The sequence below is a fragment of the Saccopteryx leptura genome, chromosome 4 (assembly GCF_036850995.1).
Source record: "Saccopteryx leptura isolate mSacLep1 chromosome 4, mSacLep1_pri_phased_curated, whole genome shotgun sequence".
Lineage (NCBI taxonomy): Eukaryota > Metazoa > Chordata > Mammalia > Chiroptera > Emballonuridae > Saccopteryx > Saccopteryx leptura.
The window spans coordinates 123274301-123295298 of record NC_089506.1 but is presented as its reverse complement, the minus strand read 5'-3'; the positions used below and the strand labels follow the sequence as shown (position 1 = coordinate 123295298).

The following is a 20998-nucleotide window of genomic DNA, read 5'->3' as shown; positions in this document are numbered from 1 at the left end:
TATAATGTATGTTTTTTTACTTACTTGAACACCCTTTTAAAAAAGTAGCAAAATCGGCAGTTTTATTTAATGTAATCAAAATATTCTTGAATGTACAAAAAAGGATCACGTAGAAAGAATACTGTAAAAAGATACTGATTTTAAGAATAAAAGAATATGAAAAGCTTCTGTTACGTTCTGCACAGCCAGTTACTTCCGCAAATTTTCAGTATATAATGATAAGCAAAGGATATTCATAACTAAATGCCCTCTAACCACAGTTCTTAATTAAGAACTAGCATACTGGGCCTGACCTGTGGTGGTGCAGTGGATAAAGCGTCGACCTGGAAATGCTGAGGTCGCTGGTTCGAAACCCTGGGCTTGCCTGGTCAAGGCACATGTGGGAGTTGATGCTTCCAGCTCCTCTCCCTTCTCTCTTTCTGTCTCTCTCTCCTCTCTCTCCCTCTCTGTCTCTCCTCTCTAAAAATGAATAAATAAAAAAAAATTTAAAAAAAAAAGAACTAGCATACTGGATGGAAAGCAAAATTATTGTCTAATAATAATTCATATCCAACCATCTAAGTAAGTTCCAGGAGGTGGACATTCTAAGAGGGAAAAAGATACATAGAAATAACAGAGTGATGGGAGATGTCAAGGGCAGCATCTAGAAGGAGAGTAATGATTTGGCTATGAGCACATCTTGGGTGTGCCAGACAAATCCAACTATGACTATGGGAAAGAAGAGTTGTCTTTATGAAAACTCTTTCCCCTGAGGGCTCTCAGGAGAAGCTAGTCTTGTTAATCAAAACTAAAAGTCCTTTAAATGATCCACAGTTCCTTAAGCCATGAGGACTTCACCTGGAAATAGCTGACCTGCTAATCATGCACCTGGGAGCAAGGCTGTTTGTATTAGAATCGGTTATTTTACACTCTCTTCATCCCCCTGCCCATCAAGCATGCAAACACAGTCATGACCATCTTGGGCTTTACTTCCACAAGGTCTTCAGGTAGAGCATACACCCTGGCTCCAATTCTTCTAGCCATTGACACTGCATACTTGGCATTATTGTGCTTGTCATCTTCTGTTAGATTGCCGCTCTTAACAAGGTCATAATTTATGCAGCCTGGCTGGATGGCATCAATTAAATCCACAACTGCAAATCCGGAGCTGATCGTCTTGTCCTTAAAACTCTGAATGGAAGTTGATTTTCCAGCTTCATTCAATGTTCTGTTCACCCAGCTTACAATGATGTCATCATTAGCTTTCTGACCGTCTCCAAGATCTTCCAGCACATTGAGGGTATATCTTCTCATCAGCTGCCAGACTAAAGCTAAAGTCAGGGTTTGGTTTCCATCATTCAGGTCCTGCCCTCCAATGCCAGCCAGGGAGAATTTGGCAGGATGCTTCCCTAATTCAACAGTGTAGTTGCAGTTTTCTAGCTTTTTCATAACATCTGGAAATTTTTGTGTGCTCTTTGTCTATGTCACTTGATCATGATTTGCTTTGCCAAGGTCTCCAGTTCTTAGCTGTCTTCACCCCAACAGCTGTTTTTCTTCTCTTCTATTTTTTGTGACAGAGACAGAGAGAGACAGAGGGACAGATAGGGACAGACTGGAGGAGAGAAAGATGAGAAGTATCAATTCTTTGCTGCGGCTCCTTAGTTCATTGATTGCTTTCTCATATGTGCCTTGATGGGGGGGGGGGGATAGCAGAGCAAGTGACCCCTTGCTCAAGCCAGCGACCTTGGGGCTCAAACCAGCGACCCTGGGTCATGTCTATGATCCCACACTCAAGCCAGCAACCCTGCGCTCAAGCTGGGTGAGCCCGCACTCACGCCAGTGACCTCGGGGTTTCGAACCTGGGCCCTCTGCATCCCAGTTAAATGCTCTATCCCAGTGGTAGTCAACCTGGTCCCTACTGCCCACTAGTGGGCGTTTCAGCTTTCATGGTGGGCGGTAGTGGAGCAACCAAAGTATAAATAAAAAGATAGATTTAACTATAGTAAGTTTTATAAAGATTTATTTTGGCCTGACCAGGCGGTGGCACAGTGGATAGAGTGTCGGACTGGGATGCGGAAGACCTAGGTTCGAGACCCCGAGTTGCCAGCTTGAGCATGGGCTCATCTGGTTTGAGCAAAAAAAAATTCACCAGCTTGGACCCAAGGTCGCTGGCTCAAGTAGGGGGTTACTCGGTCTGTTGAAGGCCCATGGTCAAGGTGTGGGAGAGCAGTCAGTGAACAACTAAGGTGTCGCAATGCGCAACGAAAAACTGATGATTTATGCTTCTCATCTCTCCGTTCCTGTCTGTCCCTGTCTATCTCTCACTCTGACTCTTTCTCTGTCTCTGTAAAAAAAAAACCACAAACAAAAAAAACTAAAGTTACACATTTCACACCTACTTTAAAAAAAAAAGATTTATTCTGCCAAACTTAGCAAAAATCTGACATAAAGTACTTGGTAAGTAATTATTATTATATGCTTTAACTTGCTGTAACTCTGCTTTATAAATTTGATAAAGTTACTTCCCTACTTTATAAATCACCATTACTGTGGACCCGGTGGGTGGTTAGAACATTTTACTACTAACAGAGATACAAAAGTGGACGGTAGGTATAGAAAGGTTGACTGCCCCTGCTCTATCCACTGTGTCTTGACCTGGTGTCGCTGTCCAGTCCCTGACCGCAGCCTTACTGGGTGTTCATCCAAATACTGTCTTGATTGGGCACCTTGTCACTCAACCTTCATTTCCAAAGTGATTCTTTTTTTTTCCTTCTGTCTTTTCTGAGTTAAATCGATTTTCTTTTTTTTAACTCTTTTTTTTATTTCTAGTTTTAAAATTTCTATGCAGGGTGGTTTTCATAACCCCAAACTCATAATTCAGCTCAGTCTTGAGCTGCTCCTTTCTCCTGCTCTGTGCTTGTTTTCTGGGGGCAGATTTTCATCAGATGAGGTGTTGGCTTCTGGTTCTCTGTTTAAAGCGCCTTTGTGTATGTAGATTGAGGCTGTTTTCATCTGTCCCCTGAATTTGGGGACTTACACAGTTCTTAGCCAGGGCTCCACTTTCTGCCAGCTTGGGGCAGTGCAGCCCGTAGTGGAGGTAGAGGATTGGGTGGCAGCAGTATTTTCATGGTTTTTCAGGCCTCTGAGTTTCCCCTTTGCTCCTCTTGCCCTTCACCACCCAGATACCTGGGGAGCCTGCCTGCCTTTGCTTTCTGGACGAGAATCACCGTCTTCCAGGGGCCACCTCCCCACCCGTGTCCTAGTACCCGGAGTCTTAGACCCATGCACTTACTTCATGGGCTTTTTCATTCCAGCAGGGGCTTCCTGTGACTCTTGGGCCACCTCTGGTTCTCCACCTCTCCCTCAGTTCTGTCCGGATCACTCTTGCTCTCCACCAAGGCCAGAAGTGGGATCATTGAGGTAGCTTGCTGGAATCTGGCTTCAGTTCCCTACTTAGTGGTGATTAATTTAATGTTTGAGCTTTCCCTGTTTCTGGCTGTCCTGAGAGAGGGTTCCGTGGTTCCCTTCACTCTTGTTCCAGCCGGATGCAACTGCCCGCACAGGGAACTGCCCTGAGGTTTGCTTGTGTCCTTGCTAGTTGTTGGAATTAAATGTCCCTTCTTTTGATGAATGGTGGTGATAGTAGGTGGTGTCCATTTATTTCTCATTTCTTAACTTTGCTAAATAAAAATTTGGCGACTCTGTGTGTATGCCCCATATGTAAAGAGTTCTTTTTCTGTTATTTTCTTGCTCAGAGTCCAGGCGATTTCCTGGACAGGAGGCTAAGATGGGGTGCCATCAGCATGCTGTGACCATGGTGGGAGGCTGTTGTGCATTTGTGTGTGTGTGTGTGTGTGTGTGTGTGTGTGTGTGTGTGTGTGGTCCTCCAGGCAGCTCCATGCAGTGGGAGGAGCCTTGGCTAGGGAGTCAGTTGTCTGGAAAGATGGAGCAGGTGATGGGATGCTTTTTTTAGGAGGGGTGGGCCATGCTGACTAGTGCTGCAGTGGTTCATTTAAAAGATTAAAGTGGTGATTGAATTTGTGTCCTGGAGGTCTTGCTGGCTCTGAGAAATGAGTCAGACAGATTCAGATTCAGTGGGTTGCAAGTGAAAACCAGGAGCAGAGGCTAGATATGTTGCTTCCAGAAACTTCCTTACATGAATAGCAATGGTATCTAGGCACTGTGCTCTGCGTTCTGTAGTTAGTAAGTGGGCTGTGGATTTGCACACAGGTGTGGGGCTGGTACATGCCACAGCCAGTCAGAATGTAGTGGTGACCATGCAGGACAGGGGTGGGAGAGCTGGAGGGGGAGCTCTGGGAGCACTGGGGTGAGGGCAGGTCACTTACTGAGAGGAATGGAAGGGGGTCATAAAGGCTCAAGGGGGCGGTTGTGGAGAGCAGCCCGTGTGGATCAAAGTGCTGTGGAGAGACCAGCAGGCACTGCTGAGGGCCTGCCGAGACTCAGGTTAAGTGTGGCAGGCTCCTGGTTGTGTGGGAATGTCCCAGCATCACACTGAGCTGGTGACAACGGGAGCGCTGGGTGGGGCTGCCAGTATTGCTTCACTTGAAGGCTCGTGACCTCCTTTCCAGGTTGGATCGTCAGACGCAAGCTACTACTTTGGTCCATCAGATTTTTGGAGGCTATCTCAGATCACGTGGTAAGTGGGCACTTTTCTCTACCCCTCCTTGTCCAGAGCTGGAAGATGAACCTGTACATGCTGAACTGCTGCCCAGGCTGGGCTCTTCCTGGCGGGCAGGCCCCAGGGCCTGGAGTCTGGTCTCTGCGGTGCATCCTTGCCTGTGCTTTGCACAGTGGGCATTCTGTTTCTGGGAGGGGGTATACAGCAAAACATCAACACGTGTGGAGGGAGGGTGGCATTATCTTTCCTCTCTGAATCCCTTAGTCCCTCAGATGTGACCTCTGCTTGTCAGAAGGGCAGTGAGTGCACACAGAGGCCATGGGTCAGTCAGGGAGGGCGTCCCATCTCTGGGCAGCACTAGGTTTGGCATATGTGTCCTGGTGAACTCTGGTTGTTCATGAGCTCTCCCAATGCTGGGGCCTCAAGGGGCTGGTTACCTTCCAGTTCTAGGACTCAGACCCTGGGGGGGTGGCCCAGGGACCCCTGCACCGATCCCACCGCCTCTGTGCTCTGTTGCAGTGAAGTGCTCCATGTGCAAGAGCGTCTCGGACACCTACGATCCCTACTTGGATGTGGCGCTGGAAATCCGGGTATAGACCATGGTTGCATTTGTGTTAGGACCTGGAGCACAGAGAGGGGATCCCAAACCACAGAAACCCTCAAGGGCACATTATCTAAACAGATAAGGCAAAAGTAGAGTCCTGCCACCTTAAAGTAGGAAGTGTCACTTTAGCATATTTCTAGTTTGTTTTCTATGCACAGTAAGATCCTTTCATTTAAAAAAGAAAGTGCAGTCGTGTGTTCTGAGATGCAACAGTGACCAGGCTGTTCCTGCAGCCTAGGGAGGTCATCTTCGCCTGAGGCTGAGAGCAGACCCAGCTGCAGCCTTGGAAACATGGCCGGTCCCTGTGTACGCCTCCACGTGGGTGATTTCCCAGCATTGGAGAATGAGGGTGACAGCCTGGCTCCCTTGTCCCTTTGCTGAATACGTTCTTTTGAGTCCCAGAAGGTGGTAACTAGTGGGCCAATTTTTATGCAAGTGAAATGTTGGGATTTGCTGCCTCAGCCTGAAAAGACCTTATACTTGGCATTTCTGGAGCAAGCCTTTCTCTGCTGCTGTTTATTCTGATCCCCATTTTTGTCCTTCTCAGCAAGCTGCAAATATTGTGCGTGCTCTGGAGCTTTTTGTGAAGCCAGATGTCCTGAGTGGAGAGAATGCCTACATGTGTGCTAAGTAAGTTCCATTTTGCTCGTGTCCAGAGAGATGTAGAAGAGTCCCCTAACCTGGCACTGCTACATGCTGTCCCCTCCCAGCACCTCTCCTGCTCACATTTTTTGAGTGCTGTGTATAGACTCACACCTAAAAACCCCTGCAGGACACAGGGAGTGCTTGCCTGGTCTTTGTGGCCAACATGCACACAGCGCTCCCTGAGCTGTTCCAGGTGCTCCCTGTGCCCAATATGTAGCAGACTTTTTGCAGTGACCCCACTGCACAGGATGAGGAAATTGAGGCCAGGGCCATGAATGCTGCCGTCTGCCGCAGAAGCTGTGCGGCAGCAGGTGGGGCCCTGCTGTGGCCCCACCTCTTAGGTGACATTGTTCCTGGCTTCCAGTTCTCAAGTCTTCCTTGACATTTTTCATTTCAGTAGATGTAGCTCTGACCCCATTCTTTTTTTTTTTTTTTTTGTATTTTTCTGAAGCTGGAAACGGGGAGAGACAGTCAGACAGACTCCCGCATGTGCCCGACTGGGATCCACCCGGCACACCCACCAGGGGCGATGCTCTGCCCCTCCAGGGTGTCGCTGTGCCGCGACCAGAGCCACTCTAGCGCCTGGGGCAGAGGCCAAGGAGCCATCCCCAGCGCCCGGGCCATCTTTGCTCCAATGGAGCCTTGGCTGCGGGAGGGGAAGAGAGAGACAGAGAGGAAGGAGGGAGGGGGTGAAGAAGCAAATGGGCGCTTCTCCTATGTGCCCTGGCCGGGAATTGAACCTGGGTCCCCCGCACGCCAGGCCGACACTCTACCGCTGAGCCAACCGGCCAGGGCCTGACCCCATTCTTTTGGGATTGTGCAGTCTTAGTGTGTGGGTGTGTTTTTACTTTATATTTTATTTAGGTCGTTTAAAATCTATGAAGAATAGTTTTCTTTATTCTGCTTTTTGGGTTGATCATTCTGTGCCAAAACACTGCCTTTTGCCCCACACCGTGTCTGTCTCCTTAGCTCTGGGAGTTATGTCCCTCCCCCCCACGCCCACCCCCTTAGCTCTGAGCTATCCGTGTTCTCCCCCCATGTTTCCTTCTCTAGCTTGCTCTCACCAAGGCCTTTGTGCTGGTCATGCCACCACGTGTGCTCTGGTTTGTCCTGTGTGTGTTACCCAGTTACTTCTCATCTCATGTATCTCAGCCTCCTGTTGGGAAGTGCTTTATTTCCCCAGTGTTTCCCTTCAGTAGCTTCCCTTTTCTTTGGTGGTGTTGATTTGATTGTCAAGAATGTGGGAGACACAAGTCTCATGTGAGAAGACCCCGTTGTTACAGCACAGTGAGACTTTGTTCCCTCAGTGAGATAGTTCCTCCCGACACGCACTGACACCCCCCCCCCACACTCAGGTGCAAGAGGAAGGTGCCCGCCAGCAAGCGCTTCACCATCCATAGGACATCCAATGTCTTAACCCTCTCCCTCAAGCGGTTCGCCAACTTCAGTGGGGGGAAGATCACCAAGGTGAGTGCTCATGTGGGGTCTCTGTCTTCTTGGCCTGGCTCTGCTCAGAGCCCATGAATTCAGATCTCTGAAAAGAAAGGGCCTTGGAAGCTGCACTTTTGAAAAATCCCTAAATGATCATTACACACAGTCAAGTTCAAGAATGACTGTCTTAGTAGGTTTTCTCAGACCTCTGCTTGTTCTTTGGGTGTTCCCAATGTGGAAGGTCAAGGATTCCTTAAGAATAAGTAAGGTGCCTTCCCTGTGGTGGCGCAGTGGATAAAACGTCGACCTGGAAATGCTGAGGTCGCCGGTTTGAAACCCTGGGCTTGCCTGGTCAAGGCACATATGGGAGTTGATGCCTCCAGCTCCTCCCCACCTTCTCTCTCTGTCTCTCTCTCATCTCTCTCTCCCTCTCTGTCTCTCTCTCTCCCTTTCTCTCTCCTCTCTAAAATGAATTAAAAAAATTAAAAAAATCTTTAAAAAATTAAAAAAAAAAAAAAAAAAAAAGAATAAGTAAGGTGAGGCTCTGGCCGGTTGGCTCAGTGGTAGAACGTCAGCCTGGCGTGCAGGAGTCCCGGGTTCGATTCCTGGCCAGGGCACACAGGAGAAGCGCCCATCTGCTTCTCCACCCTCCCCCCTCTCCTCTCCTTCCTCTCTGTCTCTCTCTTCCCCTTCCGCAGCCAAGGCTCCATTGGAGCAAAGTTGGCCCCGGCGCTGAGGATGGCTCTATGGCCTCTGCCTCAGGCGCTAGAATGGCTCTGGTTGCAACAGAGCAACGCCCCCAGATGGGCAGAGCATCGCCCTCTGGTGGGCATGCCGGATGGATCCTGGTCGGGTGCATGCGGGAGTCTGTCCGACTGCCTCCCCGTTTCCAACTTCAGAAAAATACAAAAAAAAAAAAAAAAAGAATAAGTAAGGTGAGACACGACCTGTGGTGGCGCAGTGGGTAAAGTGTCGACCTGGAATGCTGAGGTTGCCGGTTCAAAACCCTGGGCTTGCCCAGTCAAGGCACATATGGGAGTTGATGCTTCCTGTCCTTCTCTCTCTCTCTCTCTTTCTTTCTCTCTCTCCTCTCTAAAATGAATAAATAAAAAGTATTTTTTTAAAAAAAGTGAAAAAAAAAAATAAGTATGATGAACTGGGTAGCTCTGCTCCTCTGTGTCCTGTTTGTGCTAAAACAGGTACAGTTACATGCTGTGGCTCTTTGTGGAATGTAGAATAAAAATCTTTTTTGCACAATGGCATTTTAGTAGTAGAACATATCTTGTTACATAAAAGTATGGAGGTCTGTTCTCAGGTGTTAGAGCCTGGTTGTGTGGTCAACTGCCTCAGCCTCAGTTTCTTCATTGGCAGTGGAAGGAAGCTTGCCTAGAGCGGCATTTCCCTAGTTGGTGTTCTGTGGAATGTTAATACTGCACTTTGAAAGAAAGTGTTTTGTGCTCAGCTGAGTTTCATAAATGCCAGTTCTTAATTACAGACCTTCTCAGAGCCTTCATTAAGCTAAGTAGCATTTTGTATCTCCCAGAGGGGAATTTGTTACGAAGACTTTCAAACCCTAATTGGGCAATCATTCATTCATTCCTTTGACTAGTGGTCATGAACTCATGTACTCTTCTGCGCTAGGCTCCAGGACATTAGTGGCAAATGGTAAGCAAGGTCGTTGTGGATTTGCCTTGAGGGCTCATAGAACTGGTTTTCCATTGGAACATAGTGTGAGAAATATTGATGTTTGATCTGCGGCCCCCTGTATCTAGCAAGATTGCATTGGGGCTCACAGCATAGGGTATATATTGGCTTTTGAGATTTTGAGTTTGTCAGTAGAAGGCAAAAGATGTGTAGGTAGATCTCAGAAACATGTTGATCTAAAGACACAGGCTCTGGCTGAGTGTCTTAGTGGATAGAGCATAGTCCCTGGCACTCTGAGGTCATAGGTTCAATCCCCAGTCTGGGCACATATGAGAAGGAACCAATGAGTGCACAACTAAGTGAAACAAGGAGTTAACGATTCTTTCCCTCTCTCTCCCACTCACTCCTTCTTGCTCCCTCTTGCTCCCCTTCTTCCCTCCCTCCCTTCCTCTCACTCTCTTCCAAATCAGTGGAAAAATAAAAAGTAAAGAAGCCAGACACAGAAGAGCACTTATTTTATGATTCCAGTTGTGTGAGGCTCAAGAACAGGCCAAACTAATCAACATGCACAGATGTTAGCACAGCGGAGACTCGAGTTGGGGCACTTACAGGGATACACGGGAGTTTGGGGTTGATACACGTTAATAGAAATATGGACCACACTATACACTTGTCAGAACTCACTAAACTACATTTAAGCGCTGTGCCCTTCACACTATGTAAATTATACTGTGTTAAAGAAAAAAGTGTGTGTAGGCAGAAACACAGGTTATGTTGTATCTCCTATCATCATATCAAATACAATTTTTGGAAATATTTTCTTATGAAAAATTGTCAGTTTCTTAAATAGATTTTGGCTCAGCTTTTGTTCTGATCCACCCTATTAAAATGTAACTTCCTGTAGTGATTGACCCTGTGGAGTCAGCCCCCTTTGTTCTACAGACCCAGCTCCCTCATGGTCCACCCCTGAAGCAGCCCCTGTAGGGAGCGGGAAAGGAAGTGAGTCCTTATTTAGGAAAGACCCGCTTTCTGCGTCCTATGTCTTAGTCGTGGACTAAGGAAGGCTCCTACCCATGTGGCTGCATGCCCACTTGCCCCAATTGCTAAAGGCCAGCTAAACTGCATTTTCTGTCATGTGGAAGGAGGAGGCAATCGGCTCTGACTCTTCAGTGGTGAATGTTAATTGCCTTTTCCTGTGCTTTTCTAACAGGATGTGGGCTATCCGGAATTCCTGAACATTCGTCCGTACATGTCGCAGAGTAGCGGCCAGCCTGTCATGTATGGGCTGTATGCTATCCTGGTCCACTCAGGCTACAGCTGCCACGCAGGGCACTATTACTGCTACGTGAAGGTCAGTGGCTTCTCTGGGTGGTGGCAGGTGTCCTAACCCTGGGGCACGCTGACAGTGCAGGTTTGTCCAAGTCCAGAGGCGGCCCTGCAGCACAGTTGTTCTATGGACGGGAGCAGTGCTCTGCAGTGACGCTCAGGTCCTCGTGCGGCCTCAGTGTGTGCAGTGCAGACATCAGTAACACTGATCAGTGGGGTCTGCCGTGTTCTCGGACTTGCGGTGAGGCTCTGGAGGGGCTGCTTCCAGGGCCCTGGCCCTAGAGCCCTGGGGACGACTCGGGGAGGCTGAACTTCGGAACAATATGCTGTGCTGCTCAGACCTGCTGAAATGTCTTAGAAGGGAAAGCTCAGGTCTGTGGCAGCAGGAAAGGAGGAAACTTGGCACACACCATGGGTACTGTACAGCATTAGACAAGTGTCAGGCATTTTAATATGGAATCTCTGCTATTAAGCATTGCTTGGATGTGTGTGTCAATTAACAGTTTTTTATTCCCTTTTTAAAAAGCAAGGATTATGGAACGTTTGATGTTTGTTTTGTCTTCCCCACACCTGTGCTGCTTCAGGCCAGCAATGGGCAGTGGTACCAGATGAATGACTCCTTGGTCCATTCCAGCAACATCAAGGTGGTTCTGAACCAACAGGCCTACGTGCTTTTCTACCTGCGGTAAAGCACACACCCTGCCCCCCGCCCCCAGCCCCCTGCATCCCTCCACTCTGCTGCGCCGCAGCACAGGCCTCCCCAACCTGAGAACTCCCAACACGGCAAACTGAGCAGCTGTCATCCCACCCATCATGGACATGGCCTGCATCCACTGGGTGGGACCCTGTCAGCCTGGCTGTTGAGTGAAAGCAGAGCCTCTGGGAAGTCATAGCAGGATTCCACTGCCCCCATTGCAGTGACTGAATGTAATGAGAGTTACCTGTTCTCTTACTGCCTCACATCGGAGGTGCTAGTTAGCCACCACACCCTCTTCTGTGGGCAGAGTAGTCATGGTGGGCAGTGTGGTCAGTGAGCAGTGAAGTAGGTGGTCAGAGGGGGAGCTACACTTTTGGAAGGTGTTTCCTCAGGCTGCTTGTCATCGACCTGAAGGTTGACCTGAGGTCTGGAGGCGTTTTTGCAGCTTTGTATGCATTCTACTAAATTTGGGTGAAGTGTTTGAGGCGTCTCATTGGCTTTCTGATATAATGGGACACTAATCTTAGAAGAGCTATGACCATTATTTCCACTCTGCCTACACTGAGTGAATACCTGAGGCTATGTAACAACTTCACATGGGTTTAAGGACAGAGTGGGATTTCAGAAACATGCGTTATAAGGGTCACGTGTCTCTCTGGCTGTCTCTGTCTTTTTTTTTTTTTTTAAACAGAATTGTAACCTTGACTTTTAATTTATTCTGATTCCTCTTCACACTGAGTTTCTGTAACACATGTGTAGCTTTCATAAGAGAATCCTCAAACCTGTTTTCTTTCTCGGACAGAATTCCAGGCTCCAAGAAGAGTCTTGAGGGCTCCATCTCTCGTACTGGCTCCTCTCCTCCCAACCGCCCTGGTATGGGCACCGACCACGTCAGGAAGAGCGTCAGCAACGGGACTGTTCTCTCTCCACTGACTGGAAAGGTACTTCTTCAGAAGGATCCGTGTTTACACAGCAGATGTCAGGGCTGTGCCTCCTGGGGTCATGGACCCCCAGTCTCTGCATGTTGGGCACTTTGCCCAATGTTAGAAAGGCAGGCAGTGTGTCCTATTTTTGTCCACATTCTCTCTTACAATGGTCATCTGCTGACATTGGTGAGCAGGAGGAGGGGACAGCGATGACCCAGGAAATCAAGACCAAGTCACAATGTGTCCTTGTCTTAGACCAGCTGCCATGCAGAAGCCCAGTGACAGGTTTGCAGGCCTTAAGCATGGGGGATATATATTTATATATATGTATGTGTGTGTGTATGTGTGTGTGTGTGTGTGTGTGTGTATATATATATATTTATTTATTTTTTTTTTTACAGAAAGAGAGTCAGAGAGAGGGATAGACAGGGACAGACAGACAGGAACAGAGAGAGATGAGAAGCATCAATCATCAGTTTTTCGTTGCAACACCTTAGTTGTTCATTGATTGCTTTCTCATATGTGCCTTGACCGCGGGCCTTCAGCAGACCGAGTGACCCCTTGCTCGAGCCAGCGACCTTGGGTCCAAGCTGGTGAGCTTTGCTCAAACCAGGTGAGCCCACGCTCAAGCTGGCAACCTCAGGGTATCGAACCTGGGTCCTCCGCATCCCAGTCCGATGCTCTATCCACTGCGCCACCGCCTGGTCAGGTGAAAAAAAAAAAAATATATATATATATATAATATATATATATATATTTTATATATAAAGATTTTATTTATTCATTATAGAGAGGGGAGAGAGAGAGAGAGAGAGAGAAGGGGGGAGGAGCAGAAAGCATCAACTCCCATATGTGCCTTGACCAGGCAAGACCAGGGTTTTGAACCGGCAACCTCAGCGTTTCCAGGTTGACACTTTATCCACTGTGCCACCACAGGTCAGGCGAAAAAATATATTTTATTTTCACAGTTTAATACTGAGAGTATGAGGAGTTTCCTGATTTGATCATTATATTGTGGTCATGTTATTCTTAAGAATGCCCACAGACATATTTTGAGGTAAAAAGGTACCATGTCTAAAATTTATTTAGATAGTTAGAGAAGAGAGAGAGAAATAAGGTGGGGGGAGCAGGAAGCATCAATTTGTGGTGGTAGTTTCCAATATGTGCCTTGACCAGGCAACCCTGGGGTTTCAAATCAGCGCCCTCAGTGTTCCAGGTCAATACTTTATATACTGCGCTACCAGAGGTCAGGCAATAAATAACTGTTCAGCACAGACTCCACAAGACTAGTTAGGAGGGCTATAATGATAAACAGTTTGTACTGAGGCCTGAGGGTGGGATGTGCGGGGGTGCCTTTAAATGTAGAGCTCCTGATTTAGACGTGTTGTCATGATCGGGGCAGAAGGAGGTGCTTCCTGTAGTGGTGGTAATTTCAGTTACAACTGGGGACAGTGTAGCTTAGTAAACTCTTGATAGAATGAGGAGGTTGCTAGTCAGACATTTACTAAAGCATGAAAGAGGGTTTGGATGAAACTGATGAGCTTCCCCTGTGTGGCCAAAACCCAGCAGGAGAGAAGCCCAAAAGAGCAAACACCAGCACGTTCATCAGGAGTCATGTTTAAGTGGTGGGACTTCGGTGATTTTTTTTTCTTTATCCTTTTTTTGTGTTTCTCAAATCTTGATGAAAATGTACTGTTTTCATAGTAAAGGTGATTATAAAGGTGCACACCCATAGGTGAAATTGTTCAATGGAGTAACAGTGTCTTTTTTTTTTTTTTTTTTTCTGAAGCTGGAAACGGGGAGAGACAGTCAGACAGACTCCCGCATGCGCCCGACCGGGATCCACCCGGCACGCCCACCAGGGGCGAAGCTCTGCCCACCAGGGGGCGATGCTCTGCCCCTCTGGGGCGTCGCTGTGCCGAGACCAGAGCCACTCTAGCGCCTGGGGCAGAGGCCAAGGAGCCATCCCCAGCGCCCGGGCCATCTTTGCTCCAATGGAGCCTTGGCTGCGGGAGGGGAAGAGAGAGACAGAGAGGAAGGGGGGGGGGTGGAGAAGCAAATGGGCGCTTCTCCTATGTGTCCTGGCCGGGAATCAAACCCGGGTCCCCCGCACGCCAGGCCGACACTCTACCGCTGAGCCAACCGGCCAGGGCCAGTAACAGTGTCTTTACTGCGTGCCTACTAAGTGCCCTGAGGCCCGCTGAGGGCTGCCTGCTGCTGCAGTGCCTCCTAACCCATGGGAGAAGTGCCAGGGCCTAACCGTGCACCACATAACCCCATCCCTGTTTGCCGTCTTAGAGACTGGACCCAGTGACGACGAGGAAGCTGCAGACCACTGAAGAGACTGGTGTGCCCGTGTCCAGGAACAGTTCCCTGTCGGGCCTGAAGTCTCAGAATGGACACATTCCTCCAAAGCCACCCTTGAGGTCCCCTTCCCCCCGACTTTCCAAAGCACTCCCACCCCTGCTGACCGTTCTGGGTGAGCCTGGGAAGAAAGTCAAGAAACCGGCTCCTCCACAGCAGCTCTCCCTGCCCCTCAGACCTTCTCAGGGGCTCCTCGGTACCAGCGCCCCAGGTGGCAACAGGTCTGATAGCCGCAGGCCAGGCTCCTGGGACAGTAGTGCCGCCATCCTCTCTACCTCACCCAAGCTTTCAGCTGCAGCAACTGCTAATGGGCATGGGCCTGCGGGCACTGTCCTCAATAGGGGGGACTCCAGCAGCTCCAGCCCTGAGCACTCTGCCAGCAGTGACCCCGCCCAGGTCCCCCCAACCCCCAGGAGCAGAGCTCTCCACTTTGGCGATTCTCAGGGAAAGGCCCCCATGGCTGGCCCCCACAGGGCACTGCCGGACAGTGAAGACTCGAAGGTGGTGGTGAAGCCACGGTCCCCTGTCCTGAGTAATACCGCCACAGAGCCCGCAAACACCATGTCTCCTCCGCCAGCCAAAAAACTGGCTCTTTCTGCCAAGAAGGTGGGTGTGAAGGACTGTCGTCATCAGGAGTGTCAGGAGGCTTTGATTTGGGGGAGCGGGACACTAAGTGTCCCTTTATCTAGAGGAGCAGGTTGTTGTAGACCCTCCTGAGCATCCCCAGAGCAGTGGGGCTGCCCCAGGAGGAGGTGGGTTCAGGGAACTGGTTGCCTGGTGTCACTCCAAGTGGCTGACAGAGGCTTGGGGCAGGGCAGCAGGTCTCGCTCTGGTTGTGGATGGAATAAGGAGCCCCAGGGGGTGGACCAAGGTGCCGGGTTTGGGGAGCTCCGCACACGGGGCATCCACGGGACACAGGGCTGGCACCTCTCTGTATATAGCACAAAACTCCGTGGTAGAATGGCTGTGCTTGAATTTGTTAAGATTTCCTTCCTTTTTTCCTTTTTGTTTCTAACCAAAAACACTTCTGATTCTTCTTCTGCCATCCCTCTCCCTCACTTTTCCTTTTGTGTCTCCTTCTGTCCCCTCATCCTGCTTTCTGGACTCTCATTTGTTTTTTTTGTTTTGTTTTGTTTTATTTTTTACATTTATTTCCCCTCTTCACTCACGGCAACCTTTTTTAGACCACCAAGTTTTTATTTATGTCAATAACTACAGGCCAGCACCCTGCGGAGGGCCACCGGCACTGACCTCTGTGCACCTCCCCTCCCACCATTGTCCGACCTCACTTACCCCAGGAAAGCCACTCACCCCGCTGCTGCCTGCACCAGGCCTGTCAGTACCACCAGGTAAGCGTGGGTGCAGGCCTCAGGACCAGCTGCTTCTCCCGCAGTTCTTGTGCGCTCGGCTGCCGAGAGTTGTGGGGTAACTCCCCTGGAAGGCAGGGTGTGTGGCTGGACAGGTACAGGGCGCCACCTGACCAGGTTCTGCTCCTCTTCAAGGAGCCCCCACTGCGCAGGCAGTTTGGTCTCTGTCAGCCACACCTACCTGGTGCTGCTGCTGTGCTGTGGCCCCTCCCACACCCCTGGACAGGACCCCACAAGAGGAGAGAAGGGCCGGGAGCTCCAGACAGACTCCAGGAGACCTGTGACTTCACTCCCTGGGCTCATGTCTGAGTGGAGCAGGCTTTGTCTCCTTAGTCCCCAGTCTCCCTGGCACCATCTGCGTTGAGCTGGCTTCCTGACCTGGGGCACGGTTCTGTGGGTGCTAAGGTTCAGCCCCCCTCTCAGCCTGGTGGAACACTGTGTTCGTCTCCCCCAGTGTGTTGAGTGGCAGACAGCTGAGAATTACTGATAAATGGCTGTACTACGGGACTGTCGAGGCCTTTGGCAGCTAAGGAAGGAAGGAGGAAGGAAGGAAGGAAGCTTGGGTAGGGTTGGTATTGGCCCTGGCCATGGATGCGCCCTCCCTCTCGGGGAGATGCTATGTGGCTACAGGTCCCCTCTCCCGTGCCCACAGCCTCCCCCTCTCTCACACTTGCACACTGCTATCCCTAGCACAGTATTTTTGCATTGTTTGAACATTTAAGGAATTTATTGGATATTTTTTCTCTCTCTGATTTTTAATCCCAGAAAAGCAGAATGATACAATGTAATACAGTTTATGTGGTCCTCATGGCTGCTCTGGTGTGGATGGGAATGGTAGTAATCCTGTTTGTTCAGTAACCCTTTGAGACAGGTGTGCTTGTCAGCCATTGACTGGTTGGAAAGACCAGAGTCACAAGCGGGCGAAACAGACATCAGACAGAGTCTTACTGACCTGCCTCCAGACCCCATCTCCTCCCTCGGGTTGCTGTGAAACCTACCTGTAAAGTCCATTTCCCTGCTTTTCCTGAGCCCCCACATTTCAGAAGACAGTCATAGGTGAAGGTGTGCAGGCCTGTCCTGGCCATTCTTATGGGGCTTCCTCCTGTGCCCAAACATCTTGAGATTCGCGGAGGCTGGAAATTTATTGTTTAGTGAAGCTTTCCTCTTGACATATTTGTATTGATTTTTTAAAAAAAATTTTAAATTTTGCTAAGTACTTTGTTTTGTTTGCAAAAATACTTTGTGCTGGTGACAAGAAACAGAGATATGTAATGCCTTTTATTAACTTTGATCTTAAGTAGACTCTGTCTTTCCGTGATCCCCTCCTTTCTGACTTACGTTTAATTTATGTCATCTGAGATTTCCGGGGTGATTCTCAGCTGGAGGGGAGGGGCTAAGGGTGGCCTACGTCTCGGAACAGCCTTCTCACTGCCCGCCTGTCCTTCCAGAGCCGTTCCACCTGCTCCCAGATCACCCAGCCACCTGAAGCCCCCCCCCAGCCCCCACTCTGCAACGCTGCCCAGCAGTCCCCAGCCTCTCAGGACGTCAGGCCCACAGAACTCCACCTCTGCTTCCCTGCCTCAGGTCAACGAGGGTTTTCTGGCCCCTCCACACCAGCTGCTGGAGGCCAGTGAGCCCCCACAGAGCTTCTGTAAGAAGAGGAAAAGGAACTTCCCGAGAGAGACCCAGGGGAGGGGCTCAGAGACGGAGAAAGCAGTGGCCCCTCCTGGAAAGAGGAGGCGGAAGAAGAGGAAGCACGCAGAGGACATGGACACCTCCCCCTCACAGGAGGGGCTGGCGCAGGGGCAGCCCTGGAGCCCCGAGCACAGGAAGGAAGGCCATGCAGAGCAGCTGGTGGCCAGGTTGGAGGATGAGGGTGAACAGCAGCCAGTGAATGGCCAGGGCCTGGTGAACTGCTGGCCAGTGGGATGCAGGACGGATGGCCCCCACATGAGCAAGAAGCGGAGGAGGAAGGGCGCAGAGAGCCAGGGCAGAGAAATCGGGCTTTACCAGGACCTGCCTTGGCATAGGTAGGAGCAGGGAGTGAGATAGCCCCGCCTTCTTGCCAGCAAACACCCCCACCCACTCCTAGTAAGTGTTCTTTGCAGATAGCATGCTGACCGAGGGCAAGAGGGTGGCAGCATTCCAGACCTGGCCAGCGCCATGTGCAGGGGTCACCTTATCCCAGCCTAGCCTGACTGTGGTCACACTGCCAGTTTGTAGGACTTTTTATAGTCAGGATCTCCATCGTCCCTCCTGCTTGGCTATGACCTGGACAGCTGGCTGCTTTGTCCCCGGGCCAGGCTCAGGGTGGTAGTTCTCCGGGTGGCCCTGCAGGGTTGAGGCACCTGCCAGTTGAAGGGAGGAGGGTGTCTCACCCTCGATTTGCTGGGATTTACCTGCTGACTGCCTCCTCAGGAGCTGCTCTCCCTCGAACTTGGTTGAGCCAGAGACCACTGCATCATCTCCAAGGAAAAAGAAAAAGAGAAAACCAGAGTCACAGCAGGACATAGAAGAGAAGGAGCACCCCGAGGGCTGGCAGGGCAACAGACAGAGGAGCCCTGCCATACCTGGGAGCGGCCCTGTGTCCACTATCAATGGCCAGTGTCCTCAGGACCTCACAGGTGCGCACTGGGCCAGGGGCTGTGAGCAGGCCCACAGTGTCTAGAGGCAGGTGTGGGATGTCATCCCAGGCACCTTAATCACCAATATCCTTGACAGGCGGAGGAAAAGCTTGCTTTTAGACCTTTTTTAGAGCAGTCATCGTGAAGTTCTGCATTTCTCTCAATAAAAGGAGTGTGGTTGTTTCCTCAGTGGTGGTTTTAAATAACATTTAATTGTTCTTTGCTTGCAGGGCTGAAGCAGGCTCCTTTGGTGTCCCGGAACAAAGAGCGAGGCTCTGACGTGGTCTGGGAATTGCTCAAATACTCATCAGATAAAGCCTATGGGAAGAAAGGTACTGCTCTGGGACTGGACTTTCAGTTTATTTGGGGGGAGAGGGGTCCGGTTCAATTGGCTCCTGCTGAGCCTTGAGCTTAGGAGTCGCTTGGCTGTAAAGATGGGAAGAGGATGTAAATGGTCCTCTGACCCCACTGCACAGAGGTCAAGGACTGGTTTCTGTTGGGGGGAGTTGTCCAGGGCAGGGTGGGGCTGGAGCACTTGTCTAGCAGCCATCATGAGCTGTCATTCAGAAGCTTGTTTTTGTAAATTAGACTCGGAGAAAGAACATAAGGTCTTTGTTTTCACATGAGGGCATGGATTTAAACATAGCACTTTGTGGGGGTTAGGGGAGCTGCAAAGGGTGCAGAGGTCAAATACATTGTGATAGAAGATTGGACTCTGGGTGGTGGGCACACAGTGCAGTCTGCCGATGATGTATTATAGAATTGTATACCTGAAACCTATACAGTCTTGGTAACCAGTGTCACCCCAATAAACAATTTTTTAAAAAGGCTAAGAAAAGTAATTAGGGTAGCAGAGAATCCAGAGATGCCAACACTCGTGTGCCTGTTGTAGTTTTGACGTGGGATGGCAAGGTGTCGGCTGTTAGTCGGGATGCAGTTCAAGACAGCAGATTGGACCACGCCGCCACAGTGACCGATGACTGGGATGAAGAGTTCGATTGTGGAAAGGTAGGTGTGGATGCGACTCCACGCCCCTGAGCACTCCAGTCTCTAGGCTGAAGGCGGGTCAGGGCAGGCTTGGCCTCATGCAGCTTGAAGTGGTTGAGGATCAGACTGGGGCCACGTGCCCAGGTCCAGATGCTGCTTGGCTGCCGTAAACATTCTGGTCATGGGTTGGGGGACATCAGTCCCCAGGTGAGTCTGTTGGTTGCGTCACACATAGCCACCAGGATGAGGGACAACCCTTTTTGGCAATTGTGACGTTTGCGATTCTCAATAAAGGAAAAGAAAATTAAAAAATTCAAGAGGGAGAAGAAAAGAAATTTCAACGCTTTCCAGAAACTTCAGAATAGACGGAACTTTTGGTCTGTGACTCACCCAGCTAAGGCAGCCAGCCTCAGCTACCGCCGCTGAGTCTCTGCTGTCAAGAGAGGTTAGTGTGGGGAGTGAGTATGAGCGTGTGTGTGTGTGTGGGTGGTTGGAGTGTGGAGCGCACAACGGTTGCCCATGGAGGAAGACCACACTGTTTCCCAGCTCCATCTTATGCCCTAGGGGCTCCTGTCAGACATGCACCAGAGGGTGGGTGCAGGGACTCTCAGGTGTCCTTTCTCTGTCAGGAGCACTGTTGTTTGCCACACAGACTTGTGGAGATGGGGCGTCCCTTCCTGGAAGCTGTCCGTGCGGACTGAGTAGGCTGTGGACTCTGGTGCGTCACCTCCATGCCCCACCCCATGAACCTGCTTCTGGAGGACGGCACAGAGAGGCTCCAGCTTCTGTGGATCAGGACCTAGTGTGACACCACAGTGACGTGAGGAGCAGGCTGCAGCATCGGCTGGGAGCCTGGACAGTGGTGTCAACTTGGCTGTGGGGGGGGGGGGGGGGCAGGGGAGGGACAGTGGCCACGTTGTAGCTATGCTCGAGCACCCTTGGGGGGGTGACCATACAGTTGGTTGCTATTCCTAGCAAGCCATCTATCACCTGCTCCTGGTGGCGGGCACAGCCCTCCTGCCTGTGCCCTGCCCTCCTCGTCCCCTTGGCAGGGCTCTGTCTGTATGCATTGCCCGTCCACCCTCAGAAAGTCAGAGCCTGAGGCCAGCTTGCCAATGCTTCTGCCCCTTGCAGCGACCTGGACTCTCTCTTGGGTGCAGGTGGCTGTCTGAGGTGGGGTGGGTTCCCTGCTGCTTGCTCTGAGGGCACTTCACCGAACCTTCTCCTGCAGCTGCAATATCTGTGGGTCTTTGTCCAGGTGGTGGTCTTGGGGTAGAATCCTTTACTTCACTGCTTAACATAAGCTAGTTACTTTGATCAGGCCTATGGCTTCTGTCAGCAGTATGTTTCCTTTCCCCAACATGCAAATACTGGCTTTATTTTCTCAATTGTGTGAGTGCTTATGATTTTAGATGATTGTATAACTCAAGATCACTTTTTTATCTCGTTCAAGCTGTGCCTGCAAACTTGTAAATTAATAATTCTGGGAGATCCTTGGTCAAGGCTTCACTTTCCAAAAAAGCAAATGACCCAGTACCAGAAGGTATACAAGTAAACCTGAAAACCACTCCTCAGCATGTGTCTCTGCTTCCTTCTCTGGGTTGTGTCGTGCATGGAGCTGGACCAAGGGCTGTGTGGACCTGTCGTCACAGAGGTCCTCCTAGGCCTAAGGCTAATGGACACTCTGGTCTGACCCCATGCCCCTTTCCTCCGACAGCTTTGCCCTTGCTCTGGGGTATCTTAAAAAGTGTTACTTTTTGGCCCT

The 20998-nt window shown here is 50.2% G+C and overlaps 1 protein-coding gene across 9 annotated transcripts in view; it reads left to right on the top strand.

Moving 5' to 3' along the window:
• Positions 1 to 20807, top strand: part of USP36 (ubiquitin specific peptidase 36) — a 36309-nt gene extending 15502 nt beyond the window's left edge. For 7 of the 9 annotated variants that reach the window (XM_066381425.1, XM_066381422.1, XM_066381420.1 and 4 more), the window contains 15 exons: positions 4569 to 4636; positions 5138 to 5208; positions 5770 to 5852; positions 7223 to 7334; positions 10153 to 10293; positions 10853 to 10953; positions 11768 to 11906; positions 14190 to 14861; positions 15474 to 15604; positions 17071 to 17652; positions 18041 to 18246; positions 18477 to 18578; positions 19139 to 19254; positions 19528 to 19678; positions 19886 to 20807. In XM_066381425.1, the coding sequence (XP_066237522.1) occupies positions 4569 to 4636; positions 5138 to 5208; positions 5770 to 5852; positions 7223 to 7334; positions 10153 to 10293; positions 10853 to 10953; positions 11768 to 11906; positions 14190 to 14861; positions 15474 to 15604; positions 17071 to 17652; positions 18041 to 18246; positions 18477 to 18578; positions 19139 to 19254; positions 19528 to 19659 (2656 nt within the window). In that variant the 3' untranslated portion in view covers positions 19660 to 19678; positions 19886 to 20807. Of the gene's footprint in view, positions 1 to 4568; positions 4637 to 5137; positions 5209 to 5769; positions 5853 to 7222; positions 7335 to 10152; positions 10294 to 10852; positions 10954 to 11767; positions 11907 to 14189; positions 14862 to 15473; positions 15605 to 17070; positions 17653 to 18040; positions 18247 to 18476; positions 18579 to 19138; positions 19255 to 19527; positions 19679 to 19862 lie in introns of all 9 variants that reach the window. The other 2 variants (XM_066381426.1, XM_066381423.1) reach the window with 2 other exon arrangements.
• Positions 20808 to 20998: the final 191 nt, after the last annotated feature.